The sequence below is a fragment of the Sturnus vulgaris genome, chromosome 4, assembly GCF_052056855.1.
Source record: "Sturnus vulgaris isolate bStuVul1 chromosome 4, bStuVul1.hap1, whole genome shotgun sequence".
NCBI lineage: Eukaryota > Metazoa > Chordata > Aves > Passeriformes > Sturnidae > Sturnus > Sturnus vulgaris.
In genome coordinates, this window is record NC_142246.1 from 36,112,300 (window position 1) to 36,127,132 (window position 14,833).

Consider the following 14,833-nt stretch of genomic DNA (forward strand, 5'->3'; position numbering starts at 1 on the left):
TATAATACAGGTAACTTGCCCTCTCCTGTTACACCAAAGCAAAAATGATACCTACCTATCTACAGGTATGCAAAAAATAACACACAAAAACTATTTTTAATACTGGTTAATGAACAAAAAAGGCTACCTCAACTATATGATTACTTAATTTTTAAAAGTTGTAGTGAATACACCCATGGAAAACAACTACCATAAGACTGAAACTGGGAGAAGTCCAGATCACTTAATAGGAGAGTTTCAGAACAGTCATCTGTTTTCTATTCCACTACACAATTCAGCTATTATGAAAACAAAGATGAGGGTATCCTGGGCTTCTCACCAAATTTACCTTTGCTCAAAGCCATCATCAACATCGTCTAGAAGAGACTGGCATCCCACCCAGTCAAAATTATGTTTTTATTTATGTGTCTACTCCTTTTCTCTGTCAACATCTATTCAAGAACCATGCTGCAACAAAATCTTACAGAACGTGCAGCTTTGATACACTACTTTGAAATTTGTTTAAAGTTAAAAATCAGTCTGTTTTCCTCTGTCTCAATCAACTTATATCTCTAGGAGACCACTTTCAGTTCCCCCTGCATTCAGCCCTGTATTGCATTAACACTGACAATCCACACCGAAAGGAAAAAAAAACAAACAGTGTATGCTTACATTTATAAAACAAGTACAAGTACATGCATCCTGACTATAAACCAAGATTAGAACGTAAATTACAAAGGAAGAAGAAAATCTCTGGACTTATGTTGATATGCAGGACTCAAAGAAAGGCAGAAATTAAAACATATTTAAATTCTTAAAAGCTTCCCCCTCTCAATAAGAAACAATAAGCAGCTTAATGTGATGTTTAATTTTAAAAGGACGTTAGAAATTAAAAAGATATTGAAAATTAATCAGAATAATTTGATAGCCTAGGTATATTTTTATTATAGTTAACAAAATAGATATCTGTATTCCTGTATGCAATAAAGGAAGCTTGCTACTCCTAACAGGCTTAACTCCTTTGATACTCTTCAAACTACTTGTTTTCACAAGAGCTAAGAGAGATACTGGCTCTCCCAACTTTCTTCTACATACTACCCAAAAACTGCAGTAGAGAACTCGAAGGACTGTGAAGAAGCAATCTTTTCTCCCATAGTCAACTCAAACCATGGCAGATAATAAATCAAAAGAAAACTATTTCAGGAAAATAAAAAAAAAAATTCTTTTCTACAAGGAGGGTGTTAATATTCTCAATGTACCTTTGTTGCTAAAATCATCAATCAGAACAATTTCTGCCAAGTATTTTCTTGGTGTTCTCTTGATGACACTGTGGACTGTCCTCATGAGTGTGGACCACCCTTCATTATGGAAGACGATGACAACGCTGGAGGTGAGCAGGTTATCGTCATAATGCCAGTATTTGCATCTGTAAATAGAATTGATTTTATTAGTTTTCAGACTGTGATTTACAGAACTGCTTAACAGCATCCTTGTGCAAATGAAATCTTCGCTGACAGCTTCAGATTTAAGAGAGACAGGATATAGAAGGTAATACAGCTCAAGTGCATCACAGATACAGATACAAATAAAAATAAAAAGAAAAGCAGACTGCCAAGCACAAGTCTCAGGTCCAATTTCAATGGGCTCCTTCCTTGAAAGATATGGCACATGGAGGAAAAAAAAAATGCAAGAAAAAAGAGAGATTAAAAAAAACCAAACAAAAATAGTGCAGACAGTTTTCCTAAGCAGTTAGATATGATTTAGAAACATGCAGTGTGAATACTTCCAATACCTTCCACACTTTCCAATACTTCTAAATCACATTTGTCAACAATGGATTTAATTTGCAATTAAATTTCCCTTAGTGCATCCCTAAGTGAGACTACTCACAGTCTCCCTACAACCAGTCCAAGTATTTCCTTAACTGGAAGTTTACCCAGCTGATCACTAGCTCCCTTTCCAACTATAATAATATAGCTCCTATCACTGAACATAGCACTTTTGATTTTAATGGGAAAAATCCTTCCCTTTTTCATCTTTCAGCAAATAAAGTCTCTAATAGAGAGATTCTGACTTTTCAAAGACAGCTATCATATTAAGAAATTATTAGTGACAAACAAAAAACTTCTAAATGTACAGATGCACAAACTTCCCTAGTTATAGTTCTCTTTATATAACAAAAAACTTAAATGCACAGAAACATTGCTGCTTTTGAAAAGAATTACCTTAATCATCAGAGATCACCATAATTTCTGAAAGGACATTCAGTTAAACATGGAAAGAACTCGCCTAACAGATCCATAGGTATTTAAAGACTTTCTCTAGTGAAGGATGCATCTCACTTCTCAATGCCATCAATATGCATTTCTCACCTCATGGAAAATCAAAGACATTGCTAGAAATATACTATTAATTTTGTTCTCGTGGGAGAAGAAAATTACAGAATCAAAACAGACTATAACAAAATTTTATCTATTAAGGCATATAGTTTCTTAGGCAGGCTGTAAGCAACCTCTGAAACAGCACAATCTCTAAAAGTACAAATTTACTGACTAAAATTCCTCAGCTCGATAGTTTTTATGCCTGAAGAAGCTGCAGCTAATCATAGTTACCAATAAAAAAAGTGCTAGACTGGCTGTTTAAAAGGTTTAGGCCACGGATGCCTTCCTTCCACAGATCTCAGCTGATTACACATTGCAGTGCTTCCATTTGTAGCACAAGCATTTAATCTGTCAACAACACACTCAGTCATCTGCAGAGATAAAATGGATACCCTACCTAGGTGTGTCAAGCAGGCTGTGTAGAAGGAAGATTTAATATGTTTAATAACAGATTTATAACAGAAGAGTGTTGCTTCACACATATATTCGCAGTATTAATTTTGGTGATCTGGTTATGTTAAATGTGGAAAACAGGATGTTATACTTTGAAAAAAACCAGCATACCAGCTGAATGCCATCCAAGAGCTCTGTGTACAAGGTGGCAGAACAGCACCTTTTGTCTCAAAGGAGAAGGCAGGAGCTGATGCAGCTTGCACTGTGCTCCTGACCTGCACCTGCAGCAGTTTAGCTAGGAAACCTTTTTGCTGATTTCTGAATAAAAGGAGAAGGACAAACTACAACGTTTCAGACTGCCTTCAAGGACAAAACCAAAACCTTGAACTCAAATCTTTTCATCGTTTATTTCTCCCTCTTCCTGCAGTATAGGTTAGTCATGTTTAGGAACAAAATGGTGAAGAGCATAAGAATGAAGGACAGTAAGTAACTTTGCATAATTACAAAAGCCTGAATTGAACAATACATCTACGAACGATTTATAAGCATTTTTAGATCAGTATTTAATACGTTTTTGAAACACAAACCCAAAGGTCTAGACAGGCTTTTTGCTACATAGCCAACTTAAATCTCCTCAAATCAGGTGTTCCTAAATTTGCAAGCAGTGGAACACTACGTTTATATCTCTAGTAAGATCATGCTTCCAGCTTTTTCCAGACACTTTATTTCACTTACCAGACAGCCCACAGACCGACTCATCAAGTCCATAGACACTGACAGACTGCAGTAACCTCTGTGCAGTCTTCTTTCTCATCTTGAATTGAGAATTAGAGGTTTGAAATATAGAAGTTGTTCTAGATCTGTGCAGATATTAAATGTTTTAATCTCTGTGGCAGGTTTGTTTTTTTTTCAGTAAATGTGAATGTTGCTCAGGTATTTAAGCAACAAAAGCCAGTAGCCTCAGCTTTCATTTCCTTCACATCTACAGGGAAGGAAGCATGGAAAGCTTTCCTCAGTGGAGCCTTTCCTCAGTGGAGCAGCACTGACATCCAGTGGTTGGCAAACCACATACCAAGAAAAGATAAATGCGCTTTCCTTACAGTATGCGTTTCTCTGTAGATTTTAGGCTCTAAAAAAGGCAAAAAAATATGCCTAAATTTCCAGGAATGCGATACATTTTTAAAAGAGAGAGTAAATGAATGTTTAGGCAAAACCTGAAAGCTACTGAAAACTGGCACAAGCAGATTCAAAGTACAGAAGGGTCTGTGACAAAGAGGATTTAAATGTTTCAACCTCTAGCTTCATTCCCTGGGTGCTTCACTCCCTGCCCACATACTAACACAGTACTCCTTCAGGTGCAGCCTGCAGGCCAGCTCTGGCAATACACTATGCACCAAATTAGTAAACAAAATCACTTAACAAAGGTATTTTGAATCCTTATTGATAGAGCTGAGAGGGTGGCACATTGCAGCAGATACGCAGGAATGTCAAGGTAGCATCCTTAAGCCAGGCTTGCCTCTAGACATTTCACATCACTTTTCCCGAGCTCTGTCAAGAGTTATTGCGTGGGGAAAGAGGAACAAGCGTGCACAGATTTACAAAGGGCTGGCAACACCTTCCCTGGGCAGTGCTGCAGGGGAAAGCTGCTCTCTTTGTGTTCCCTTTCCTTGGGGAACTCATGGGTAAAAGGAAACAGCACCTTCAGATCAGTCCATGAATAAAAACTTTCCATTCTGCAATCAGCATTGGTACTACTGGGGAAAAACAGGACTGACTCATCACCGAAGCAAGATGAAACCCTTCAGAAGGCACAGTTGTGATCTAATTGAGAAACAGGGTGAGTAATGTTTTTTCTATTAGCCTGCATACTTAGGATGTGAATTAGTTCTACTCCCTCTCCACCCCTGGAGGGAATAGCTGTGCTGGAGGCTGTGCCACGCCAAGGTCCCTTATCCCTCAATCACAAAGCTGTGCACCAGCCACAGCAGAGAGGAGAGCTTTTACAGGGGACCCTCTGCACAAGAAGCTGAGCATCTGGCCTGGAGTGCTCCTTGGCTTGGGGAAACTTTGCTCATACAGCTCTGTACTCTATTCATTGGTTTGCTCCTAGGATGTGCTGGGGCCCCACAGCCATGATTGTGGGTACATGGTCCAAGGCTGGGATGGCCGTGCAGACTCCCTGTTAGCTACCTCTCAACATGCAGTTACAAACTCAAATTTCCTCAGGCTTAAAAAAAGCCAGAAGTGGAGTCTGCTTTTCCGGGAAGAGGAATCCAACCACCAAACAAAATGCAACATCTGAAAAAGGATAGCACCTTGACAGCAATTTAGGGGTGAGCCCCATCAGATAGATACTGAGAGGGCAATTTAAGATCTTGAGCCAACAGAAGTGTTTCTCCTGTCATGCTGAACCCCTGACTTTGCCAGCATATCAGCATCTAAGCTCCAGAAGTAAGAGGTATCATGACTATATCATGACTCTCCATCCTGATACTATTTTCCTCGTGTCAGCTCTCTGACTTGCACCTGCACATACCAAGGACACATCAGCACATCAGGACACATCAGTGGATTCTAAAGCACTGTACTTGTGTGCTACGGCCAAAATGTAACAGCAGAGATTCCTCCAAGAAGGAAGGCAGCTGCTACCACATTCCTGTAATCACTCCAGTAACCAAAGAAGCTCCTAAAACGCTGATTAGCTATTGCAAGATGAGGGACCTGAATCAGTACAAAGCTGAAGGTCTCAATTTATTATTTATCCTGAAATCATAACCAACACTAAAAAATAGAATTTCTCTTCTCCATTAATATAGAACTGTTCACAATTTTAAACTCTATTTTAAATTTTATTTCACATTTAAAGTGGTATAAAATTCAGAGTTGTATTATTACCTATTATAATTGCTTTACAGCGCATGTATTTTTCTCAAATCTTTTAAAGAGTCCAGCACAAGCAAATCCCAAAAACAAGTTAGGAGATCTGTTTCCATTTTCTAATAAGTCCTATTCTTATCTTACAAGGAGACAGGCATCCAGCTGACAGCATGCTGTGTACATAATTTTAATACTGAATTCAGGTCTCCTTCTTATTTTAGACCACCAATTTATTACGACTACTGCAGTGAACTGAATCTAACCCCCAGGAAGATGGATGGGATTTTTTTTCCACAAAACACCTTCAACTGTTTGCTCATCTGTATGGCTGACATCACCAAGGTCATAGCTGAGACTGGCTCCTTAACACCTGCAAGTCAGAGGGATCATTGCCTAAGTCTAGAGTAGACAGAATAGACAGAAACAGATCACAGAACTGGGCATTTCTTTGTTAGGATACAACTAGGTAAATCCAATGCTAATACTGGATTTGTTACCTGTGAAGCCTTGCAGGGCATTTTTGTGCACCAGCAACGTTAAAATGAGATTATAGTAGTGGACTTAGAAAAGAGAGGTTCTGAAACAGAGGTAAACAGACAACCCAAGAAGGACAGATTGATCAGCTGAATAATTTTTTTCCCTTTGGCAGACAGCAGCCAAACCTCTATTACACACTACCAAACAGCTTAAACCTATGCTGAAACAGCATTTGCTATTTTAAAAATAGCTACAAGCTTTGCCCATTTCCATTCCTATGTGACTACATTTTATTATTAGTGCCCTTGGAAGCAAAAGCTATATCTACTGTACCTCTGAAAACATCATGATCCAAATCCAGGGCAACGTTTGCATAGAAACCCAACATTAGGGATAACAAGAGAATGAAAGAAATAACCTTTGCAATTCTTCTAATCACAAGATTCTTGCCTGTACTATCACTTATCCAACACTGAAAAATTTGAAGCAATAAGCACCACAGACGAGGAAAGCTGGGGTACTTAGGTGGGTAAAATAAAATCTTTTCCTTAGGGAAGGGGAAACTCCCATACAGGGAGATGGAGCAAAAGCCCTTCCTGTTTTGGTTTAAAGGGAGGAAGACATCACAGCTCTCGAGGCCTTCTGCAGTCTGGTGACACACTGTAGGTATTGCAGGTATTTATCAAATTTTTACTGGCATAACCTAATGTAATAAACAACTAGAAAGAAACTTCAGGCAGTGAGCTCAGTCCCACGGAAATACTGTATTTGCACATGCCTATTGAAGTTCCTACCCATGCTCACCTGGACTGCATTATAACTTGTTATCATGCACATTTATTTGAATGCTCTAGCACAGTACAGTCTGGTTAACAGGAACAAGACAGAGCATAAGGAGTGCAATTCATTTCTTAGTTTCACGTTCAGATTACGACTCATTTGACAAAATGATTGCTTCATGTGCCCCAGAATTTCTAGGCTGCAAGTTGTCACCTGGAGGGTTACATGAACAGCTGCAGGAAATCGCTCACACTCTTCTCTGCCCTTCCACTGAAGTGAAGGTTTAAGTCAGAATTTAAATATACTCCAGGTGCTGTTCTATACATACATTTTTGTTGAATAAGAAGTCATGTTCAGAGCTTGGTCATCTCATTTCAGATGCACACACAGAGAGGTAAGTAAATCCAACTACAGATAGCACACCTGGTGCCTCTGTCAACCTCTTTGTACTCTTCAGGTGAATTATTTCTCCCTCAAACTTAACATTTGCAACACTAGGAGCCAACACTAAAGAGACAAAGGATTCATTTTCTCTGTAGTTTTCATTACCGGGACCTGAAATATTAACAGAAAATGCTGGGTTCTGCTTTAAGGTGAATGCCTGGAATTTAAATCTTTCCTGACCACGTGAGATGCTTTCACAATACATGTCTAATTGCAATTTAAACACCCTTTTTTTTTTCTTCCAGGAGTCTTGCCTGCAATAAGGCAGCTGATAATGTGCAGTGGAAAGCTAGCCTGCCTGATTTAGTGTGACCACTATAATTCACCTGATTCTCAACTGCAGCTCTCACTGAGATGCACAAAAAATTATATGCACATTATACAACTAGTTTTCTTTGTTATAGAACAGTTCCACTGTATTATGTGGCATTGGAATAAAAGATTTTCCCAAGGTAACATGTGAAATGAAACCAAGTCCCTAGTGTTTCGTTTCCAATGATATAGATACGAAAAGTAATTACTGAAATCCTTTTTCTTTTAACAGTATCAAATCTGTAATTTGTAAAGTGCTATAATTAAGGAACTAATCACATTCCTGAAGAAAGCAGGCTCCACTCCAGAGCCTTTGTATTCAATCTTCTTAGCTACAACAAGATTGACTGGACAAGTGACTACTTACTGTAAGAGAACATATTTAAATTTATGTTATTTTCCCAGAGTAATAAGACTGTCCATTTTTAATGAAGAGCCAAGACTCATCTGCCTTATTTCATACCCTGAGTAATTAGTTAAAGCTAAAGATTTTGGTTTTTTTTTTTACTCTGGTAACACTAACAATTTTCTATGGAATCCAAAATTTTTAATAGCATTTGGACCATGAAAAAGGTCCAAGCTGGTACCATCAAACTATGATAGAAAAAATATCTTTACTAACAGCTCTGACTTACTATCACACAGCCCTGCATGTATGTACACACAGTAAAGTTAGAAGTCTATTTTTGGCAAGAATTCCCTCCTTTTTTAATACTAAAAATAATTGAAAAGTTGAAAATACAAACACCCTTCAAAAGTACATGTGTAATTTTAAAAAACAAGCCAATTCTCATTCCCTTTAGTTCTATAAAATGAGCTGCAAAGAAGTTGTCCAAAAATACGTTTCTGTATGAACATAACATTGTATTCAAGCAAGGAAGAGTTACCTTTTCAGGTTTTTCAACAAAAGCTCATTGCCAGTTGCTCTGTTTGAAGTCAAAGGTGACCTGTGGCAACAGATCCAATTATTCAAGTACAAATTTGTATGGCCCAAGGGCTATGCCCTGTAATAGCAACAATGTCCTTATAAAGGAAAACTCAAACTGGATAATCCACAGAAGGAAAAAACACTTAAAAATATTTATTCTGCCGCAATCATACTGACAGATGTGTGTGGGTGATGCAGCTGAAATTCTGGTTCACTCTGATGAGTAGACAGCAGCTATTTATTGTCATACTGAAAAAAAAATCCAGCAAGAGATTAATTTGTCTCATGCCATGAACATTAATGATGCTTCCTTTCCCAGTCAAGCTATTCTGGATAAAATTCCTTCAAAACTTGTAAAAAGAAGCTGTCAAAAAAAATTTAGCTTTAATAAAGTCATAAGACTAAAACCTTCTGGGTCAGTAAGAACAATTTGTAAGCAAGTCTTCCATGGGTTGGATAACAACACCATATCAAGCCTGAGCCAAGCATGTTGAGCTCTAATCCTTTTTTTCAGCCAACACAGTTAATTACCCTGGCATGAAATCTGATCAGCACTACGAACATCCCTGGCTTAAGGGCTCTACGGTAGTGCAAGTTTGTTAATAGGAGGAACAGGGAGTTTCACAGTGCATCATTTAAAATATACTGTAAGAGAATGTTTCTTGACTTCAAAAGTGCAATAAACATGTCTCAAACCCAGCAAAATAGAGGAATGAAAATGGCAGGTGTGGATTGGAGTGTTCTACTGTGAAAGTGGACTTCAAAAAGGAAAACCTACATTGATTCTTCGTGCTTTTGAGCTAGAAGTATAAAAAGAGGTTACTGCAACTAAGTATCTTTAGAAATACTGAATACAGGTTCCTTGGAACACCTTGCACTTGCTTTGGTCTTGTGTAATCAGGTGTAGCTCCTGTAAGCCATACACTAACCAGCCTCTTCTCAGAGCTCTGCAGCTGTGGTCATCAATGGTTTTGTCCATCAGGCAGCTTTCTCTCCCTTTTTGACTCTCCCATGCATTATTTACATGTCTCCTTATATCTGACATAAGAAGTTAATGATTTTGGGTGCTATAACTTTGTCAAAAAGGGCCCAGGAATGGCATCTTTGAGGAAAACCTCCCCAAAACATAGGAGCCATCCATTCCCACATGCAGTAAGTCAAACAGGCATGGCAGAAAACCCACCTGGCTGCACCAAGAGCTCTAGAAGGTAAAGTAGGAAAGGTAGAGGCATGGACTGGCTACCTAGAAGGAGTACAGAAATATTGCCTGAGCCCATGAAGAGAGCATTAAAGGCAAAGCTTTGTAGAAACTCATAAGAAGGAAAGCGCAAAGAAAAGAGCTTGTAGGCTAAAGAAAAACTAAAGAAAACATGAGTTTACTGATAAAAGAGATGAAATTTTGTGTCAAAGGACACATAAATACCAACACATTCAACATCTGGTTTGCTAGACTGTTTACTTGCAAGGTTTGCTGTCACACCTCCCAAGTCCCTGAGTCCAAGGGCAGAAGAGAAAGAATATCCACCACAGAGGTGAGTCAGGGACCACCACCCTGGACATATCACAGCAAATGGGATACACACAGCACAAGTCCATGAGAGTGGGTGGATGGCACCAGAGAGCACTGAAGAAGTTTGTGATGTCATTGTGAGAACATGCTCTACCATATTTACAAGGTCTTGGTGCTCAACAGTGGTTCCTGAGGACTGACTAAAATTCTGGCTCACCTTCAAGAAGCAGGATCCAGGAAACAATGACCTTGAATTCATTAACACCGAGTGAAATTTTTTGAACTGATTAACTTTAGTTAACTTTAGTCCATGAAGGACTGCTTCTGCTAGAATAGCTCAGAGCCAGTTTACTAAAGTTTAAATGTGCCACGATTGTTTTTCAGCATAAGGTCAAGGGAAAGCTATCAATAGAACCACACAGAAGTACTGGATATCCAAGAAACACTCAGGCAGCACCTCTGCATGGAAGAATCATGATGTGTATGGAAGAATCAGAGCACCTGACAGAAGACACAGGCAGGAGACACCTTCTTTTGAAAAGGGGAACTGTGAGGAAGGGAAACACAGCATGATTAAAAACCAGATGCTGTTAGCAGCAAGACATACATTCTTTAAATGGTGTCCAAACAAGGGAAACAGAAATGAGCATTAAGTGAAGCTAAGTGCATGTAAATAATAAGACAGAGTAAAAAAAAAACCCCAAAACCCAAGTTTGAGAAATAGCTCACTGAAGTATGAAAGCTGCTATTGAAATATTTTTTTCAAACACCAGAAGTAGGATGCCAGCCAGAAAATCTGTTGGGCTGATACATAATAAAAATGAAAAGAGATCACTTCAGAAGCAGGAAAGCTAAATTAAGTATTTCCGCTGAACTCTTAGCAGTGCCCAACACCACATACCCTGAGAAGAGAATAAATAAAAGGGCAAGTACACAGTGATACTTCTTACTAAATATTCCTATCTTCAGATAATCTGCATAATAGCTTCTATGGAATTTTCTGCCATGAATAGCCTCATTGCCTTTTTAAAAATAAACCCAGTATTTCCTAAACAATGCAACATGAATTGACAAATGATTGTAGTGTACTGACTCCAGCCTTGTTATCAAATAGGGGAAATACAACACCAATTTTTATCAAAGAGTTCTGGGGTTCTAAAGAATTGCAGACCACTAAGTATGACTTCTGTGTTGAATAGAAGCTAGTAATAAGTAAGAAAATTGATAACCATAGACACAACTTTTATGGAAATAAAGTCATGCCACGGAAAAATATAATCATTTTTTGAAGAAATCAAAAATTATGTGGACATGAGTGAGGCTATTAATACAGTAACTGAATTTCCAAAGCATTTGATGAGGTTCTTTGCTTTCTTTATGGCACAATTCTTCATCAAAGTATGGCAGATCTCTTAAGCTAGTAACTGCTAAAGTCAATTAATTCCAAATTGTAAGCAAGTTTGCGACTTTAGCAGCATGAATGACTGTGCTGGGAGCTAAGCAGTCCACCTCCTCTTCCATGTCATTCCTGAACAATAGCAAAGTTCTTGGTAGTTGCAATTAAAATGACTATAAACAGCTGCAGAATAATTCAAAAACACAATCAAGGAAATGAGCCAGCAGGAGAGCTCAGTGCAAGCACAAATGATTGTATATGGAGTGTTAGACCACTCAGTGACAGATCCTAAACTCTGCATTACCACTGGGGAAAAAAAAAGTTAAAAACATCTTGGGGTCAAATGTGGATAGGTCTTTCAGAATTTTAGTTCATAGTTAATGAAAAGGGAAATAAAACAGCAGGAATAATAAGGATGGAAATGAAACATTTATATAGCAACTTCATGGAGCTATCTCTGATATTCCCATATCACAGGGCAGCAGAGTCACAGAAGCACATAACAGTATCTGTATCAAGGAGAAGAGGTTAAACAAGCATCACATTCTGCAGTCACTGAGGCAGGATGTCATTAATTTCAAGATTATAAATGCATTCAAAAGACAAGTCTGTACATAGAAAGAGGTCTCTGAAGCATGACAACCCTGTTGCAATTTTTGGCTCCAGTGTCCCAGTGTACTGGTTGCCAGGAATGACACTTATCTATTCTTGTATGTTTTCTCATCAGCATATGTTTTTGGCCAGAGATAAAGTTGTCAAGAGAAACAATCACTGGTCAGAAGACCCAGTACAGATGCATTTTTAAAAATTAAATTTTAAAAATTAAATTTTAAAATAGTCTGGGCAAGTGGATCGTTATACTGGTTAAACAACTCAATTCTTGTTATTCCTAGCAGCAATTCTCTACAGTTATCTCTTGGGTTTTTTTTTGAGAGGACACATTTTGTTACCTGACAGCACTCACTCTCAAACCTAGGTCCCTTTTTTATTTCCTTAGAATGGTGTATTTATCTTGGAACAAAAATAATCCAGAAAATTTATCACTCTATTTTTACTTCAGCTCTACTTTTGTGAAGACTCCTGAATATAAAAAAAAAATTAAAAAATTCAGAGAGCAATTAAATTAATAGAATTCTTCCTAAAAGCTAACATTAATTTTATTGCAGGTCTGCTAGGAAGCAGGAATAATGTGTAAAATCCAATATAAATGGCTGCTCTTAAGGGGCTGCCACCTATCAGGATAAAAATAGATCCAAAAAAGGTAAAAATCACCAAGATTAAAGAAAAAATTTTCATCCAGCTACTATGCAGAAGTTTAGGCCTGCTAAGCCTGCTCCACTTCTTTGCTGCTAGAAATAAGTTGGAAAACAGGTATTTCTCTACCATAATCCCCTTGGTCCTCTTGCAGAGTGCTGAAAGACTGCAGTGAGATGAGCCATCTTCTTCATTTTGTACACTGACTTTTATATATCCACATACGTTCTTGATTTTTTTAACCAAACTTATGACTTGTTGTATGTCAACACGAGTGCTGGGCATCAACACTGACATATGTTGGTTAAAATCCACAAGCCAAGAGTATGTGGTACTGGCAAAACAGAAATATTCTAATGTACCTGAAAAAAAACTTCAACACACCATCCAGTGTTATTCCTCTCTATGGGATACAGCAAGAATTAAGGCTTTTTTGCAGCAGCTGAGACTGCCCAGAATCACCAGCAAAGCTCCTCCTAAATCAATAAAGCCAGCTGGCAAATCATCCTGGCAACATGTCAGACTACAAAGTCAAATCCAAACATAGCAGAATTGAATCTCCCTTTATTGGCATTTCTTTCCTCTTCTCCCTCCAGCAGGGACAAGCCCTCAGGCTATATGGCTTTTAAGCTGAGAGAGACAGTTCTTGCAGCACTATTTCACTCTTGCTAGCACAGCCTGGGAAAGCATTTGGCATACTTCACTGAACAAATCTGACTGCACAGGGTAACACTTCAAAATTCTGATGCTTGAAGAAAGGGAGGTATACCTATCTATGAACAAATAATTCAGTCTTTACCAGAAAGATCTTCCTCCATTAGATACTATTAACAATAACAACAACAATAAGAATTACTATATAGCTCTTTGGTAGGATTAAAGTGAATGTTGAGTGGCTTACCAGCCATAAATGTCTTTTTAAACAGATCAGTGGGAGGAAAATAAATGGTACATCCAATAGGCAATCTGCTACCTTTTGCTGCATATTTCTCTCTGGTGTTGGGGAGTGAGCAGGAAAGTGAGCATGTGGGAGCCTGAAAGCATATAGCAATATCAGCCAATCTCACACTGCTTCCCCTCACTTCTGTTCCCAGGAGACAGGCAGAAGCTATAAACCTTTAACCTACTTAGGCAATTGCAAGCATCCCAAGTATTCGATACATAAAATAAAGGGATGTAACGTTGTCTGAAAGATACCTTCTGTTCACATGGTTTTTCATGCTGTTTTATTTGGTTGCTTAGAACATTAAATCATTAAATACTAAAACCTAACTGATTTGAGCTGCTGGCTTTGACTTCCACAAAGGCTTATCTACAGCTATGCTTGAAGGAAACAGTTTCTAAAATTAATTTTTTCATGGCTGTCCCTCCTCTTCCTCAAAGTATTTTATCATTTTTTGGGAGTATCTATTTATTAATATCCTTCAGAACAGAAGACAAATTCTGAGATTATGCCAAAAATACTTCAGGAAGTTACAGGTGTGGAACTCTTTGAGATACCGTGTGCTCTCTGATGCCCTTCACCTTGAGTAAAAATGAAGGGGAGGGAGTACTTGAGTTCTGCTGTCAAAGATATGGCAACTCAGCTGGGCAGAGGCAGCCCAGTCCCACCTGCATGTGACACGTTGCCACCTCTGCTTTGCTGTCCTTACAGAGAGAAGAAATGCTTCAGCAGGAGCAGCAGTGCCTAGGGAATAACCTCCTAAAAAGAAAATGCTGACCTAGACAGGTTATCCACAATATTACTTCCCTTTCAGAAAAATCTCTTTAGTATGAAGGACCGACTTCTGAGCACAGCAAAGAAAGAAAAACAAAGTGAACCTCCAGGAAAGCTGGCACTTCATTGCCACCAACAGCAGACAGGCATGGTCCTCTCCTCTGACTGCCAGCAAGTGGAAACCTTTAGTAAGTCACCTGAAGAACACAGCACGAAGGAAGTGAAATGGTGCATTCTGTGTGCTTCATTTGCTTTCAATGAGTGCACACCACACAGCAAATTCAAGCAGCTGCACAGGCATGGGGTATGAGTCAGATCCACAGCTGGCCAGTTCTCTCCTACCTTGCAAAATGAAAAAAACACCCACCAGAAAAGCCCAGAGCAG

The 14,833-nt window shown here is 38.5% G+C and overlaps 1 protein-coding gene across 4 annotated transcripts in view; it reads right to left on the minus strand.

Moving 5' to 3' along the window:
* The window catches only part of GALNT7 (polypeptide N-acetylgalactosaminyltransferase 7), a 92,380-nt gene that overhangs the window by 23,153 nt on the left and 54,394 nt on the right, over positions 1-14,833 (minus strand). For all 4 annotated transcript variants that reach the window (XM_088163590.1, XM_088163589.1, XM_014883978.2 and 1 more), the window contains one exon: positions 1,239-1,405. In XM_088163590.1, the coding sequence (XP_088019716.1) occupies positions 1,239-1,405 (167 nt within the window). The remainder of the gene's footprint in view (positions 1-1,238; positions 1,406-14,833) is intronic.